The sequence below is a fragment of the Barbatula barbatula genome, assembly GCF_947034865.1.
Source record: "Barbatula barbatula genome assembly, chromosome: 5".
NCBI classification, from domain to species: domain Eukaryota; kingdom Metazoa; phylum Chordata; class Actinopteri; order Cypriniformes; family Nemacheilidae; genus Barbatula; species Barbatula barbatula.
Window position 1 is genome coordinate 5,269,312 of NC_136769.1, and position 17,371 is coordinate 5,286,682.

General features: G+C 38.3%; 1 protein-coding gene across 4 annotated transcripts; it reads right to left on the bottom strand.

Moving 5' to 3' along the window:
* Positions 1–403: 403 nt before the first annotated feature.
* Positions 404–16,298, bottom strand: LOC306894447 (choline transporter-like protein 2). 4 transcript variants are annotated; one of them, XM_079457006.1, is made up of 22 exons: positions 16,145–16,296; positions 11,553–11,601; positions 9,774–9,847; positions 8,800–8,878; positions 8,616–8,700; positions 8,225–8,335; positions 8,085–8,145; positions 7,846–7,969; positions 7,493–7,576; positions 7,278–7,390; positions 7,056–7,187; positions 6,871–6,970; positions 6,692–6,784; positions 6,209–6,293; positions 5,763–6,025; positions 5,524–5,618; positions 5,064–5,167; positions 4,414–4,487; positions 4,215–4,285; positions 4,002–4,090; positions 3,521–3,605; positions 404–1,278 (listed from the first exon to the last, which is right to left on the bottom strand). In XM_079457006.1, exons 1-22 carry the CDS (start codon positions 16,173–16,175, stop codon positions 1,181–1,183), a joined length of 2,100 nt encoding a protein of 699 aa, XP_079313132.1. In that variant the 5' UTR covers positions 16,176–16,296; the 3' UTR covers positions 404–1,180. The 4 variants fall into 4 exon arrangements, with proteins under 4 accessions (XP_079313132.1, XP_079313131.1, XP_079313130.1 ...); XM_079457005.1 differs by lacking the exon at positions 16,145–16,296 and adding an exon at positions 13,099–13,246 and having other exon boundaries at positions 578–1,278; XM_079457004.1 differs by lacking the exon at positions 404–1,278 and adding an exon at positions 1,384–2,937 and having other exon boundaries at positions 16,145–16,298.
* Between the last annotated feature and the right edge of the window lie 1,073 nt (positions 16,299–17,371).

Genomic DNA, 17,371 nt, shown 5'->3' on the forward strand with positions numbered 1-17,371 from the left:
CACAGTTCTTTGTATGATACAAGAGCTTAATTTCTATTTTAAAGACAATCTGACAATGTTTACTATTGATCTGTGGACAAATGTTATATTCTGTCAAATTGTTTTTACATACATATATGGTATTATGTTACATACTCTACGTTTAGCTTTAAATAAATATGCATGCTAATTCGTCAAAAATGTAAACCTATGCAACTCAATGGAAAAATATTCTAACCTCTTCAAGTGACAATTTTGACAGCGCCTCCTAGTGGATGCCCAATAAATGACCAGAAAGCCTAGTATCTCAGACTTTTCGAAGAAAATTGAATTTTAACCGCTTTATGCTATTTCCATTTTTATGTATACTGTAGGTCATTAAGTAATTTGAAGGTATATTCAACAAAATGAAATTTGTCGTCGTCATTTACGCACGCTCGCTTTTATTTCAAACCGTTATAACTTTCTTTTTTCCGCAGAACACAAGATATTTTGACCAAGGTTGGTAATCGAACAGCACTGGACCCCATTTACTTCCATTGTATGGGCACAAAACCAACATATCTTTTGTGTTCTGCGGTTGAAGACATACAGGTTTGAAATGACAAGGCGAGTAAAGGACAGAATTTTCATTTTCATAAGCAACATTTTACACTACGTTATTATACAAAATCCTTTATTTTCCACATATTGAAGCACACACATGTAACAAAACTTAAAACGTTCTCCACTCCATCTAAAATCTTAAAAAACAAGATGACTTCAACTGCATTACCTTTCTACAGATATGTCAGTCCCTTTCTTAATTTTCATGATGTATACAGAGCTGCATATAAAGCAGTGGGCATGCATATGAAATATCTAACTGCTGCCATTGTTTTTATTATATTATGTACAAACAGCACAATATGAAGGTTAAAAAAATCCATCTATAAAAATCATACCGAATGTAACATTTAACACTAAGAATATCTCGTGTGTCAAAAACAACAATGCAAAAATAAGCATTTGAGAATCAAAATGTTTGGCGGGTGTTACAGAATACATAAATAAAATCTTAGAGCTTTACATCATTCGAGTAATTTAGCATTTGGTGGTTCTGCATTTAAAACGTTGATTTCTGGGCAAGAAACCGAGGTCAATCGTTGTTTTAGGTTGAAAAGATCGTCTGAAACGGCCCACAGACTGAGCTCATGTCAGACTATTTGGCCTGGTTCTTCTTCTTCAGGACATTGAGAAGGTTCTCGGTCATAAAATAAGGCCGTTCTGCGCTGCCATCATTCCTCTCCAGGTCCTCCACTGTGTTAAATGGAAATGTGAGAAGTTGTGAGGAACACACACAACAGGTTAAAGTATCAGGGAGTAGATGAAACAAGCACACCGGAAAACAGCAAACCAACAGATGACATGAACAGATCTTTCACATTGTTTATTGCACAGAATATTAAGTCCTATTACAGTATTAAGTAAAGATTACAAAATAGAAAAGAGCCGAAGATTCAAGAACAGCAAAATTAGACAGTCAGGTTAAACATGGTGGTTATAGAAAGTTGTAGAAGATGACAAACCTCAAGAAAAAGCAATACGGTTTAGTTTTTCTAACTAGTTGTGCATCGCTACAAAGATTCAACGATTGACACAAAACTCTTAAAGTGCGTTAAGAGATATGGCTTACAGACAAATGCAGTAATGTTATCAGCAGCATTAGGCTTAAGACGTCGCTGTGATGTCCATGACAGTGCAAACTGCAGGGGTTGGACATTTTAAAAAGAGATGTACACGAATAAGGGACACTTGTTACACAAACATCTCACAGCTAAAATGTTGAATCGAAAGCCCTGATGTAAAATGTTTTGATTTTCACAGCCTAGTTTATGGGCCAAAAAATGTATGAAGTTGTAGTTTTACGTTATATTGTGGTATCTATTTAAATTGAATAAATAAATGACATCAGAAGGAATATTCATAATATTGTAAATGAATATTTATCTTATCAAGTTGAACTGTCAACAAGATATTTGTGCAAAATCATAAACATTATAATATACGTTTAGAATGAACACCATATCAATCGTCATGGTTACTAATATCAAAGTCATTGTCATGCCCCTAAAGGAAAGAGAATTTACTTAAAAGACATTTCAAAGTCGTGCTGTTCAGCTAGTGAAAATGCAGGACACTTTTTAAATAACTGTTCTCTGCAAACACATTAGCAAAGCTATTTTTAGTCCCAATATTTTATCCTCTTTTGTGGAAGATTCGGAGCAAAACTAAAAAAAGCAAACATGTCTGCTAATAAACTGACAGAATAGACCCATTTCACAGCGTGACGTGTACAAACCGGAAGCTGGGTAAACGCTTGATGCTCTATCTCCATTCACTTCACAGAACAGTTGTGGAGACTAGAAGCAGTTAAGCATGTAGAGCTCCCTTTATGTTTTTCAAACATGTATCAGACCTTGAAGTTAATCGCTCAAACTCTTTTTGTAATGTTTGGTTTCCCTATTTTTACATCTCCATGTAAACCATGAACAAATCGGACAACATATTCTACAGTTGCTTATGGTAAATAAAACGAATGCCTGCGAGAAAACAGGAAGTTCTTCCATAATTCCGGTTTCTATCACCATATTGTGAAATAGGCGAATTCATCTTTTCCATTCATTTGAACAAATTGACCAATAGTTTCAAACTTTCACTTCTCTTCGATTGCTTGCTAAATAGCAATGGGTCTTGTGAGCTTATTGTCTTCAACGTAAAATTGAGATTATACTCCCATTACTGCTTGCGAAAGTCACTGTTCTGTTTTGTATGGGGCTGTCAGCTGCATGGTATCTTCGCGTGAGGCAGGGGTTCGAGCCGCCGGGTCATCCAGGTCCTTGGTCAGAATCTCACGGAGAGTAGCGGTCATGTAATACGGGCGTTCCGCGGAGCCATCGTTACGCTCGAGGTCTTCACCTTTGTGTCGCGTTAATGGGTTTAAATGGGGAGGTGTTTTGGGTAGGGCGAGGTTTTATAAAAGTAATCATATGGGATTTGTGATAAGTGTTATTCATATATGATGTGTCATTTATGATGATGAGATTGTTGTTTGGATTGTGATCAACAGATGTTTAATATGAAGGAGTGGATAAATAAAGCAACAATGGAAAGACAGAAGAAATAAGCACCAATAGGAAAAAAGAGAGAGAAAGATTCAGGTTAATACAGGAAGGCAGACAAACTTTGAAACCCCAAACATCAGATAAGAAACTCCTCACACCAGAATATATTAGGCTCGGTTTAGAAAGTCTTCAGACGATTAATACGAGTTAACCGAGCTACATGCACTGTCATTCAGAGAAAGCCAAACATTTGAAAACAAAAAAGGTAAAACAATACATTTTGTAAAAGGAACATTCGTTCCCTCCATGAACGTGAATCTCTAAATGTCTTCTACTGTGCAATTCTTTCAACATTTAATAAATCTACCGCAACAGAATTTGGTATTCATACTCATACTCATACTCATACTTGTAAACATGTGAAGTTCAGTACTCACAGAAGCAGAGGAAGAGTGTGTCCACACACATAGCGTAAACGCTGAAGAATCCATGAGCAATAAGATATGTTCCCACCAACACCGTCTGAGGAAAGAACAAAAACGATTTTAACAATCCAAGCGCATGGTCTTAACCGAATCCACTTTTGCGAAATTTACAGCAGAAAAGTGTCGGCGCACCAGGCGCATAGTCCAAAGGGGTTGTACATATTCTTGTCATGAGTCATGGGTGTGTTTCAGGCATAATGAGAAATACACCAATAAGAGTCTCATCTCGCATTCCCTTTAAAAGCCAAATGAGCTTGCGCCGTTGCGCAATCGCTATGGCTGAGTTTGCAAGCGCCAAGACTGAATACAGAGAAACGGATCACGCTCACGAGCAGACCAGGTGTACGATAGGGCCCTTTATGCTCACACGTATATACATACTGTACACAAGTTACCAGAAACAATAGTGTTAATTTACATTCCACAAACATACCAAAATAGGAACCCAATAGTAATGGAGACTGGGTGCTGCGCCCTTAAACGCTTCTGTGTGTCCAGAGAAAAAGAAGAACGCGAAGATACCTGAAAGCAAAAGAGAGACAAGAATCGGCTTCAGCTCACGGTTTAAAATAACAAATTGATTGTATAAACTAAACAGGTTTTAAACAGCATCTTAATGCAACGTGTCTCAGAAAAGCATACATACCCACGAGACCCACGATGAGGAGTTTTCCAAGAAACAGGATGAAATCCGTCACCTTATCCACGACCACCACCCTAAAAAAAAATACATTCAACTGTAAAACATGCTGTAGTTTAATGACGCTCCCTAGTGAGCCTATATACTTTGGTACCAAATTTAACAGATCTATTGTGTCATGCAAAGCAGTGCCGAGGTCACCGACCTGATGACATTTCTCATCAAGAGGAAGAAAGCATCCCGGGCAGAACTGCAGAAGTTTTTCCCGTGTATGGCCACCTGTGACACAGAAGACGCAAAGAAAATTTACTTTGATTTGATTCTATAATGTGAACTAAATAAAGTGAAACAAAAAAATACCCGGGAAATTTGTCCCGGGATCGTTGGAATTGGGTTTATTTACACTGCCAGCGATTTTCTGGAATCTGTGTGTGTGTGGCTTCATACACATCCCGTAAAGACTTGGACATGTAATATACTGCAATTTAATGTGCATTTCTTTTGTCGTGAAAACAGGCCTGTCATGGTGAAGGATATTCCCTTGCAGTGTTTTAGGTGGCTAAATAGCAGAATTTGCTATTATTTCCACCTTCCTTTATGTAGTACCAAATTCTGTAGCATATATTGCTTTTTTTTGCAGATGACAAAGACGTCAGTTTTAAAACAAACTTTATTTATATCTTTATCTATATCTAAATTTTAAATGTCATATGGAAATAATAAAAGCTAATTGTTTAGGTTTGTTTGGCCTCAATGTAAAATTATTACGGAAGTAAAAAATGTGTCTTATTTTTGCAACGGTAGGCTAACTGCAACAAAGGAACTTCTAAAAGATGTCTTATGATAAACACGTACCATAATGTAGGCATTCCTGTTGAGGAACTTTATGAACTTCTCCAGGCACCAGAAACAGCATTTCAGACAGCACATCAAGAATTTGGCAAATTTATTCTCTGCTCCTGTGCGCATAAAGCAAAACGACAAAAAATTAAAGAAACTAAATCAGACCAAGAGAAACCAACAGGACATTCCTGGACAGTGAGAGATATAAAGAACAGTCGGATGATTCTTATTACAAACACAGTCCTTGTCCTGTATACTATCATAGTTTTTTTCAGAATAAACCCCACTTAGGTTCCTTCACCGAGCTACTAACTGTAGGTAGAATCACTTCACGGAGACATTGCCAACTACACAGTATCACAATCATTATAGAAGAATTCGGCAGCAAAATGCTGCGTTCGCCCAATCGGAATCGAGCGATTCGGAAAGCGGTGTTATTACCATCAATGATGCGGGGAAATCGGTTTCTTACCCTTGAGTTTGTGATCGATATACTCCAGCAGAACCCTGATAATCTGGATAATGGCGAGGATGAGAGAGCCAAACGCTAGAGAACCCGTGTGATACCTGCACATGACCAACATTTATTTTAAAGGTGAATGAGATGATCTTCCTCATTTTCAACAGTGCAAGGCAACATAAATGAACTAAAAGCTCAAATTTTCTATTTCAGACTAGAAACATGCGTGGATATCAATAGTGAAGCATTACCTGAGGGATCTGCCCAGGGAGGCACAGAGAGGGAAGGTGGGCATGTCTTTAGATTTATTTAAAGCCCAGTAGTAGGAGGCGAAAGCCCCTGCCAGAGTCATCTGACCCAAGGCAGTGACAAAGTTGGCACACCAGAAGAACAGGAAGACGTTGTAGAACTGAAAGAGGATCAGGTACTTGTGGTACGGCGTCTCCCCACCATAGAAAGCAAAGAGACACTCGGAGCGTGGACAGTCTCTCTTTATCTCAGACAGGGTGAAGTTCTACAAAAGGAGAGGAAAATAGAAACAGATCAATCATTTTATAACATTTGGTCAAATACGTATTACAATAATTTGCAAAGAATGCTTTTCTTGGGTCTGTATCTATTGTCGATACAAGGTAGTGCGCGCCCAAAATAACACAAGGTCAAGATAGGCCATGATGACGTCATTTCAAGCACAAACCTCAGGTTTGCACGTTAATCTGGAATGAGAACACACGGTTTCATTGAAGACTTTATAAACCGGTTCACTTGATGTGGAGAGAAAGCTGATCGTGACGTTTAAGAGTTAATAACATGATTTCTGATGACAAATATCACAAACAATTCATTTTACAGTGTCCAGTAGGTGCATTTGCGCAATGATTTAGAAATTAAAAATGTACAATATTTTGTGCAAAATCTTTACATCACCAACAACTTGACTGTTTGAATAGGTTTTGTGTTGCAAGAGCAAAAGTATGAAAAAAAGGACATTTTTGGAAAGGTGGCTTTTAAGTCAACCTTAGGAAAAAAAGTGCCCCAGAACTGTTGGTTTTTCTAAATTTTTCAAAATATCTTGTGTTCAACAGAACAAAGACACAACTGGAGGGCGAGTAAACGAAGACAGAATTTCATTTTGGAGTGAACTGTTCTGTTAAATCTAACATCATCTCAAGAAGGATACACGGCAGTGATGCCCCAGTAAGCGATGACCACTGTCAGGAGGAGGAAGGTAAAAATAGGGAAGAAGAGTGATGACATAACATAACCGATGGCCCTGAAAGAGGTCAAAAAACAGGTCAGTAGGACTAAATCATCTTCATTTATCAACGGCTGATAAATATTGTGGCGAAAGCAACAGACCTGCTGGCTTCTTTCATGAGCTCGACACCGATACGGATTCGGTTTCTGAGGAAGATGAGGACCAGGATGATGATCAGCTCCACGATGGCCAGAATGATGACTGCAGGGAGAAACACGACAAAGTAGAAAAATTGTAACAACGTTTACAATTCTGATCACTTTAATGACAAAAGTGGTCGACTCACTGAAGGCCAGCCAGGTCTGTCTGATGTGCAGGTACACAGTGAAGTCGGGTTGAACTCCAAGCTGCTGTAGGGTGACATTAGCACCGGGTGTGTCCTTCAGAGTGATATACTTATAACTGCAATGACCGATACCTGTGTTAACAACACACACACACAGTGAAACTATTGTTTTTTCCATGAACGAACAACACAGGAACGTATTCAAGAGAATAAACACTGTACCATATGCAATGACAATAATGACCATGAGGATCATGACCCAGACCATGATTCCAGCCAGATAACGCAGAAGAACGATGAAGATCAGACTCAGTACCACAGCTATCAACAAACAACTAAACACGAAGGCACAGATGATGAACATATGTTCATATGACTCAAATACTGATGGATGGTTTTTGAAATTAGGAGATCTAATGAATATTATAACCACTTACATAAGGATCCAGTACCAAGACCTGGTGTAATCTTCAAAGATCTTCATTGCAACTTGTCGACCCTCCATGACTATCGTGGCATTCCTGCAATCAATGCAAATGTGGATTGACAATCAAAGCTCTCTTAAATTCTCTCTCCATCTTCATTTGTTGCATGCACAAACATACAGTATAAGTCGCTGGCTTTTTTTAAGGTTAGCTATTTGTTAGTCAGCAAAACCTCTGACCAAGACAAATATCAGATCGATATAAAATATGCAAAATCAGCAACGTAGGGAGATTTGTGAAGTCACCTCTTACATCAGAGAGCGAGTGAGGAATGTGTCTTGTGTTTTGAAAGTACAAGTTCTTACTTCACTCCGGCAACAAGGTCTTTGGCATTTTTCGTGTTTCCCTCCCCGTCATCAAACGTCTCTTTATCACCCACTGTGATGACTTCACCCTTTTTGCCCAGAGATGGAAAGCAGCGTTGCAAAACTTAAGAGAAGTATCAAATATTAGTTGGATTACAGCGATCTCAAAAATAAACAATCGTAATCACAATAAATATTTAAATAACAATAAAGATCAGAAATGACAACAGGAGTCTCACATGCTTTGCTGGAAACCAGGACAGACGGGCACAGTTTTTGCTTCAAAATTTCTGTCACAGTCTTTAGAAGAGAGAGAAACGTGATTAGTCAATAGACATTTGCAGGAAGTTATAATAGCCAATTTTTTATTCGTACTTGCCTTCTGCCCTGGGTCTTCTCTGCAAAAACTTTTGTAATAAGACCATTCCAGTGGATTTTTGTTGGCAGTAAGCAGAGTCATTGTACGATCCGGGCATTTCTCTACACAGATCTATACATAGAAATAAAGCAAATGAAGACGTCGCAAGGACTGAAGGATAAAAGGTCAATGATGACCCATTCATGTGCAGGTCTTGAAAAAAAGATTAACTAACCCAGTCTTGCAAAAAAAATATTTTTCAATGCTAAATGTTTCAAAGTCTGTGCGCTTAGACATTTAGTCCATTTATCAATTTTCACCACAAGATATTTAATATTTAAACTCTATACTGTAGGTCACATGTCAATCCCAACGAAAAAGAGTGAGGTGAGATATAAGGAAAGAGACAAACCTGCGGGGTGGGACACTGAAACTCCAGCAGGACCATGGGGCTGGCACACTTCATGATGTTAAAGTAAAACAACAGGGGCTTCTTACTGCGTCACATATCACAAGCATAAACACATCATCAGTCAAAGAGTGACGCGGAGACAACAATGACAAAAAGTGCTATTCTCAAGTTCGGTTGTGCTTACTCCAGATTTCCCTGTCCACAGAACTGTCCCGTGCTGTCTGTAGGGTAGATCACCTTCCGTGGATCTCCATGAGACCAGGCTGAGGAAGAACGATACAAATTAAGATATCATATGTTATCATAATATGATTGTGGCGAGGGGGCGTGGTTTAGCGAGGTCTGTAGCGGGAGAGAGAGCGCCGGGAAATGAGCGATGAGTGAGTGGGTCACCTGCAAACAATCAGCACCTGTGTCTCGTTCCAGTAAGGGCGCGGAGAGACCGGATATAAGGGGGAGAGTGTCTCACAACAAGATAGAGACGGGCTGAACACAGGCAAGACGACAAAGACAAGAGAAATAGCGCTGGGGAAAGTAAGTTCCTGATAGACGGTCTATTGTTGTCGAATAAAAGCCTGTGTATTCTGAGCCAACCTCGTCCACTTCAAGAATAAGTTTGTGTATTCGTTATAATATGCAATGTGCATATTTATTTTGTATTTACAAACACAAACACATTCACGTAAACCTAAATCACAGAAGTGAATACAGCCCTCACATTTTTGTAAATAGTATCCCGAATCACATTATCCCGACACCGGGAAGGGAAAACGGCTAAATGGGCCCAATTTGGACATTTATACTCACTTTTGTTGCCAGCGGTTCAGTCATTAATGGTGGTTTGTTGAGTTATTTTAAGGGGACAGCAAATTTACACTGTTATACAAGCTGTACATTCACTACTTTACATTGTAGCAAAGTGTAATTTCTTAAGTGTTGTTACATGAAAAGATAAAATATTTACTTAAATGTGAGGGGTGTGCTCATATCTGTGAGATACCGCATGTTAAACGGAGTGTTCAGACTCGTGTGTTTTTCAGCTTGATCGATCGTTGGGTAACAGCCAAATGTGTCAGAGTCTCACATCCATACAAAGTGTCCCACATCCTTCAACACATAAGGGTGCGTTTGTCAAAGCAAAGTTGAAAAGCGACTTACCCACAATTCCCACTGCGAGGTACCCCACGATTGCCACCAGGAAGAAGATGCAGCAAATAATGTCTGTACATCCTCTGTGGTGTAAAGAGAAACCGCCCATTAGTAATAAAAAGTGGTCAACTTGATCAACTTCTAGATGAATTTTGGTGTGGCAGACGTATAACGCAATGTTTGATAGTATTATTATTATGTTATCAGGAAAGGCTGATAAAGTTATCATAGCAATGGAGGAATTCAGGCTGCAAGCATATATACAAAAACATTACAGAGCTTGTTTACTATAACAGGGTATATGCAGGAATCATAGAAATTAATTTACCACCTCCAAAAAATTTTTTACTACCAACACGACATCAAGCAGCAGCCCTTTTTTGGGGGGGGAGGGGGTATGCCAAGCGCCACTTACTACTTACTATAAGGGTGTGTTCACACCAGGGGTCTCCAACCTTTTTGTAAGCGAGGGCTACCAAAATATCCAAAATCCTCTAGAGCAGGGCTATTCAAATACATTTGCAGGGGGGCCAAAATAGGAAATTCCAAAATTTGTGAGGGCCGGACGGACAAATTTATATCAGCTAAAGGTATATTAAATATACTATATAGTAAGGTACATAATATATGTAATAAAATTAGGTCCATTATTCTTTTGGTTTCCTTTAGTATTTCAAACAATAGGCCTACAACAAAGTGCAATACTGCAAATACTGAGACATACGTTTACCGATTTAAGGGTAAAAGCTGTGTACAAGTAATAGCTATTGTCTGTGCGCCGCAGCAGATTCGTAGATTTGTTTTGTACTTTTTTATTTTTTAGACTTTTTAATCTGTCGCGGGCCAGAATAAATTTAAATCGGGCCAAATTTGCCCCCGGGCCCGCTATTTGAATAGGCCTGCTCTAAAGCGCTACTTGTTGATAATAACATACTTTTGTTTATGATAACATACTCAAGCTTATGACACTTGCTAATAATAAACTTTCAGGACGATGTAGCACTTGGCTTATCGGTATAGTCACAGATTTGTCAACTGTCTTGAGCATTATTGGTGAGCACTGTGTTTAGCGGGCACCTTACAGAGTTAATGCTTCCCGGTCATTCCCCCTTACGGGCTTAAGCCAGTCTTTAAATGACGGGTCGTCAACCCAAGGTTGCGAAAAAACGTACATTTCCCCATTTCACACTGTAAATTTGGTAGAAAATAGAAGCAAGTGGCTAATATCAACTGAGGCAAAAAGGCGGAAAATGTTGTTGGCGTCGGAACTCTACACGGTTTACTTCTACGTCATTGCTATAAACTCCGACTCACTCAGGGTCCTGTTAGCACCGTATATATTTTTAAACTAGGCTAGATGAAGATAAAACATGGAGACACAAATATATTGGGGTGGTGATGAAAAATTTACTACAAAATCAAATTGAGTTTGTTACCCTTTACTACCTATAAAAGGGCCAAAATTGTGGTAGATTCTTTTTACTAGCGCGCGGACACCCTGTTTAAAAGTGTGTAAAGCTCATCTGATATGAACACGTTTGTGTAACAGAATATGAAAACAGCTTTAATAACACAGAATGTGGTAGAAAGGGCACAGCTGTTCTGTCTAGAACAAACCCCATAAAACTAGAAATATTTAGAAATTTGGGAAGTTTTTGAAAGTTTTCACTGTTGGTAATGATTGCCTCTTGATCAGTTTTGCAGTTTGTGCACTTTGTTGTGAGATTAGACAAGTTGATGCTTGTTATAAAGCACCATTAATAAACAAAAGCCGTGCTCTTTTCTTACCTGTTGTGGATAGGCCCTGTGAAAGTGGGGTCATATTTTTTGGGCTGTCCTGTAAGGAGAAATGAAACAGTCAATCCTTTACAGGGTCATTATAAATCATCCGTATGGAAACCAGTTACGTTTCATAGAAACTTTCTAGGTTTTTGAGAAACACAATTCTAGCTTGTGTTGAAGTTAACATTCCAGTTGAGTGACGGGAGCTTCTGTGGATAAGACGCCTCACATATACTCAGAAAAGATCATCCAGCAACACAGGACACGTGACCACCAGAAGCACTGCATCATTATCATACCACCAAAACCACAGCTGGGAATTCATTTCACTCGGGCAGACTAGCCAGAAATACAATTCGCTTTCATTGGCTCAATCGATTAAAGAAAGAAGTTCATGGGATGAGCGACATGCCTGTTTTAGCTTCGCTTTCTAAACCAGTGATCACGGTCACTATTGCTTAGATTTACACAAACCTAACCCGAAGGGTGACGAATCTTTCATGTCAAACATATCACGTAATATGAGTCGGATAGATTATGTTAAATAAACACTGGCTCCAAAGGTGTTTAAGCCACAACTTCGTATCGATTTCATTACAATACAGATTACATTACAATAGCAAAAGTGAACACGTTGCATTTATTTTTGAAGAATGAAACGCACTTTAAAAGCAAAACATATCAAAGGCATTCGTATGCATGCAGTAGACGCATCTATTGGAACATGAGCATGTTTTTAATGGAAAGTTTTACTTTCTGCGTGTCTAACAGTACTGCGGTTACTGGAACTAGAGATGGAAATTACTTTTGAGTCATTTTTAGTTCGCTCAAAGATTTAAGGTGGTTTGTTTGTGGTCATGTAAAGTAATGAAACAAACACTTTTTAAGTGCACTGCATGTCCGAATACAATCTGGTGCCACAGTACTTCAATAATGTAAACAGACTTAATTCTACCATTAACTTGCTACTGAATACATTTGCAAGCATTTATCTTTACATTGATTTTTTTCCTTATAGAATGCCGTAGATTTCTGAAATGTATTCAACCTCGATCACTTCATGAGAATATGATACTGGAATTTCTGCGGTGGCATTTCAGCCTGTTGTCAACATCCACACCCACTGAGAGTCTTTCAAAGACCGAGTGCTTTAGTTACCAGACAGGCAGCAGTGTATTGTCATGCTTACATAAAAGCCAACACTAGACCCATCACCCATTAAAGATCAGTTTCACCAGACTAAAGCACAGCACAAGGACGGCACACACTGTAGTTTTACACATTCTAGAAACTGGTTGTATGTGTTGTATGCGACAGCACCTGTAATATGGTACTGTAATGTCCTTTCATTAAACTAGCCTGACTGCAAAGTCGCTGCGGTCAGTAAAGTCATTACCTATGTAAATAAACTCAACTTTAAATTGTTACGAGTTTACAAAGGCAAATATTGAGAGCTTCGATTATCGTAAGGGCTTAATCATTCCCACACCCGCGCAACAACGAAAACACACAAACATTCACACAAGACGAGATTCTAATCGGTTAACATTACCGTTCTTTTTGTAAGCATCATCCTCCTCGGGCATCTTGATTTTTAGCGTGTCTATCTGTTGATCTGATACCCTTCGTGTGATATCGAGCAAAGAGTCTCACAACACTTTACCACTTCCTGTTCTCTGTCGAGAAAATAACCGACCGCTGTAGAAAACTGGTCGAACCAGTATGAAATAGGTCTACAAAGGGGATGAACCGATTCAAATCCTTACATCGTCTGTTTTCCCTTATTTTAACTCTTTCCTCACCAGCTTTGCCAGCATTTTTTATCGTTTCCACCAAACTTGAATGCACCCCAAAATATTTTCTAAGATATGAATGTGCAATAGATCAAGGACTATATATAACAAGGCCGGCTTGAAAAAAAGTGAGAAAACTTTTATTTTTAAAACGGCCGCTATCTTCCCACCTTTTGTGTGCCACAAATCAGCAAGTGATATGTGGTTGGAACAACAAAAACCGAGAGTAAATGATGAAGTTTTAGAATAAATTGTTTTTATCGCCTTGGGTCTAGAGTTTTAGCTTTATTTCAATACCAAATGGAAAAATTACATATTCTTCTTTTGTCATACAGGTTTGTGTGTGAACTATTTCTTTAACAATGTATGAGGAATTATAAAGTTTAAAAAAACCGAATGAAAACGTACTTCAAAATAGTATGGCCATTACTGTATGCTAGCAAAAAAGATCAAATCAATAGCACTTTCCTTTTTACATAAGGAGTAATGGAAGGAAGCTGTGTCATCACATAATAAATCCTCTTACAGATATTTGAGAATAGATCATATATTACTGTAAATGTTCTGTGACTGACAGTAATGCAAGCAGAACAAAATTCAAAAACACACAATATACTTTTTTTTTGGTGAGGAAATTGAGATAAAACCCCAAACCAAACGTTAAATCTGGTCTCCGGTGTTCTTAGAAAGTTCCTAAAAAGTTTACATGAAGTTCAAACCCTGACTTTAACTGGACACTAGATTAGTACGCAAAGAATTATGTTCAATACCTTAAGACTGTGACACTGAATCTCTCCATTACTTTATACTTTTATTCTATAATTGCAACAGTGAAGTTGTCCGTCCAAACATTTCAATGGTAGTGCGTTTACTAGATTCTGGCACAACTGTAATACTGTTAAAACTGTTAAAAAGTAGCTTGCTCATAAGTGTCTGAACTACATGAGAAGTTATTCCTTCCATAATTCGAAACATCTGCTCAGTTGCTCAGGTCGTGGGCCTTCAACGGCTAAAATAGCACATAAATACAGCACAGCTCAGAAATATCCTTTATATCTTGCTAAACACCGTCCTATATCCTACCCTTTAATTACATCCAATTTGACATGTGGGCACACCGGGCAGGCCTCCCACAACGTAGTCCCTTGACTTCAGTACTGAACTGCAAGAGCTACTAAGAAAAGTAGAGTAAAACGTTAGTAGGCAGTGTTTCTACAAATATTAGCTCTAAATTTACTGATCAAATAACAAAGATTTCAGAGTAAAATGAATAGCAAACAACATTCATGACGTTACTGCATGTTTGCATTAATGCTGGGATGTGGTATAACATCGTTGGATAAACAAATGAGAGAGGGCACGAAATGGCGTGCTTGTACTGTTAATAAATAAAGATGCTTTATAGAAAATGAGGACGGGAATGTGCTTAGATATTCCATATGGCAAAATGCCTGAGCTCTTATTACAGTAACGTTTGTCAAACGTTATCCAATGGCTTACAGAAGAACCGATTCTATATGTCTGACATAGACAGCATTGTAATTATTGTTATATTATCGAGCCAAGAGTTTCCATCGGTATCTTCCATTCCTAAGGGCACTCACAACAGACAGACAGCAACCATGTGCTTGCAATTAGACCAACCACAATTCACCCACTGTCAATATGCCAAGGAGAGATTTTAGTCATGGCCAACACCCAGCTGCACAGGCTCATATGCCTATGCGAAGTTTCCCACTATTGCAAGATTTGGAAATACAATAGAGGTATAGTAAACACGCCCGCATATCCACAAAGGCTGTTTTTACGATCGGAAAATAATACTTTCCTTACTGTAATAATAAAACTAGGCTTATAAACCCATGTTACATTTGTTTGGGACATTGTGCATATGAAGAGGTTCAAGGATGAGATGACGCTTTTATTGTGCATTCCAAATAATATCAATCAAACTGCAATTGGTTTGTCTTGATTTAAGCAATAATAACTCGAACAATACAATAACCCAAGAAAATAAAACAAGAAATGCATGAAAACAAAATAAAAAACATGATTTTTGAACATTTTTAAGTACCTATGATTTGCAAGGTATGACTCTTTCTGTATAGGTGTATATACAAGGAAGTATAACAAAAACGGATTTAAACCACCTCAATATAGTCCAAATGCCTCAAGGCACAATAACAGTAAACATAATTTAACCCTCCTATGATGTCAAGATTTTAGCGACACTTTTAATGCGTGGGGTCCTTTTGACCCCAAACGCGTCAATATATGCAAATTTGATCAAAAAGAAAGACGTTCGTTTTATGTTTTGTTGTTTATTTACTCACAATCAGCCTACCTAATATTTTACAAAAAGTATTATGAAAAGAAAACAACTTTTATACATTTTAATGTTTTTTTAAACATGCATTTATGCAATATTTCTTTTTTTTCAAAGGGTAAATGCATTTAAATACACTAGAATGCAGCACATGCTATAAGTGGGTTACGGTCCCAAAAATCATCTGACAAAATACGACTATACTGCGGTTTTAAATAGCGGATATTGCTTTACAACAGCTAACCCTTAAAAACCACTACGTGTTTCACCGCAGGACAACACATAGACCCAAATATAGCAAACATTAGCTGAGATTTCTGGATCTATATACTGTATATAACAACAATAACCCCAATAAAGCAGGTTTTCAAATCAGTTTCTGTTTCTGTTCTGCAATAATACGCGGAGGCTGCATTTCGAGCATGAACTTTCACAACAGTAACGGCACACAAACGACACCGAAGACGAAACAAACTTGCCGTATTTGGGTCCTTCGTCCATCACGTCCATTTTAGAGTAAGCTCGCAGACTTAAACTCCAAACTGCACCCCGTGCTGGAGTGAGTTACACTTCAGAGCTCCCGCACGACTCCACGAGAAACTGCCGAGTAAAGGGAACCCACCACGAGTCCTCAAAAACACTCGGGACGGGGCGGGTACAACTGGCCAGCCAACCGCGGACCTGGCTGTTCCCTGATTGACAGGTGGGTAAACCAATCGTTGGGTTTATTCGTATCTCACAAAGACGCTGTTTTTCTTACTTGATGAATAATTAATATAACACTAAACGAGGAGTCGTATGGTAGGAGCATGACTGATATGACAAAAAAACGGATTATTTAATATTGTGTAAAGAATATATAGGTCACGTGCCTGTACGGCTGGCTGTGTTCGATCGTGGCCTGCGGTTCTGCGCAGATTGATCGGCATTTGAAAATTGATACCGCGAGAGCGATTCGACTACATACGGCGCAGACTGCTCTCAAATGATTCTCGCGTGGTTTCGACGTCATCGCGTCAATCGGACTGCGCAGCACTGCGTGGCGAATTTTTCCGCGTTCTTCTCCATTGCCCGGTCGAAACTTGGAGAGCAAGGCTTCTCAAGAAGCTATCTGGAGCAAAGTGAATATAGAGGTCCATAGTTGGGGAACCGTGCTCTAAGGTAAATTAAATTACTTTTGACGTTTCATATAAATTACAGATGGTATAGATGTGACTCATATTTTAGCCCTTTATGAATAGGTCGCATCCTCTTCTGTCTTTGCGCCGTTGGACACAATACTGTAAGTAGGTTTTACACTTACTAGTTATATAAGCAAAAGTGTCTATATATATATATATATATATATATGCACGTGCTATATCTGTACAATATACACTACACTGTACCTGTCAATAAAAATTGCTCTACGGACTATTTGAGGTCCCTTATATGGAAGCACAATCCTGCCAAAATAAAAAATAAAAATAAAAAAACCATGAAGAAATGTAAAGAAGCGAAAATAAATATATACATGAATTAATTAAGATATTTAAACGTATATTATTTATTTATTTAAACATTCATTGATTTTTTTTTGTACATATTGTATTTATTTTTTGCATTTATGCTAATATACATGTATGTACTATTTCACATTTATTTTAAAATGTATTTTTTTACACCTTTCTGTGTCTATATGGTAATGAGGGGGCGTGTCTTGTTTC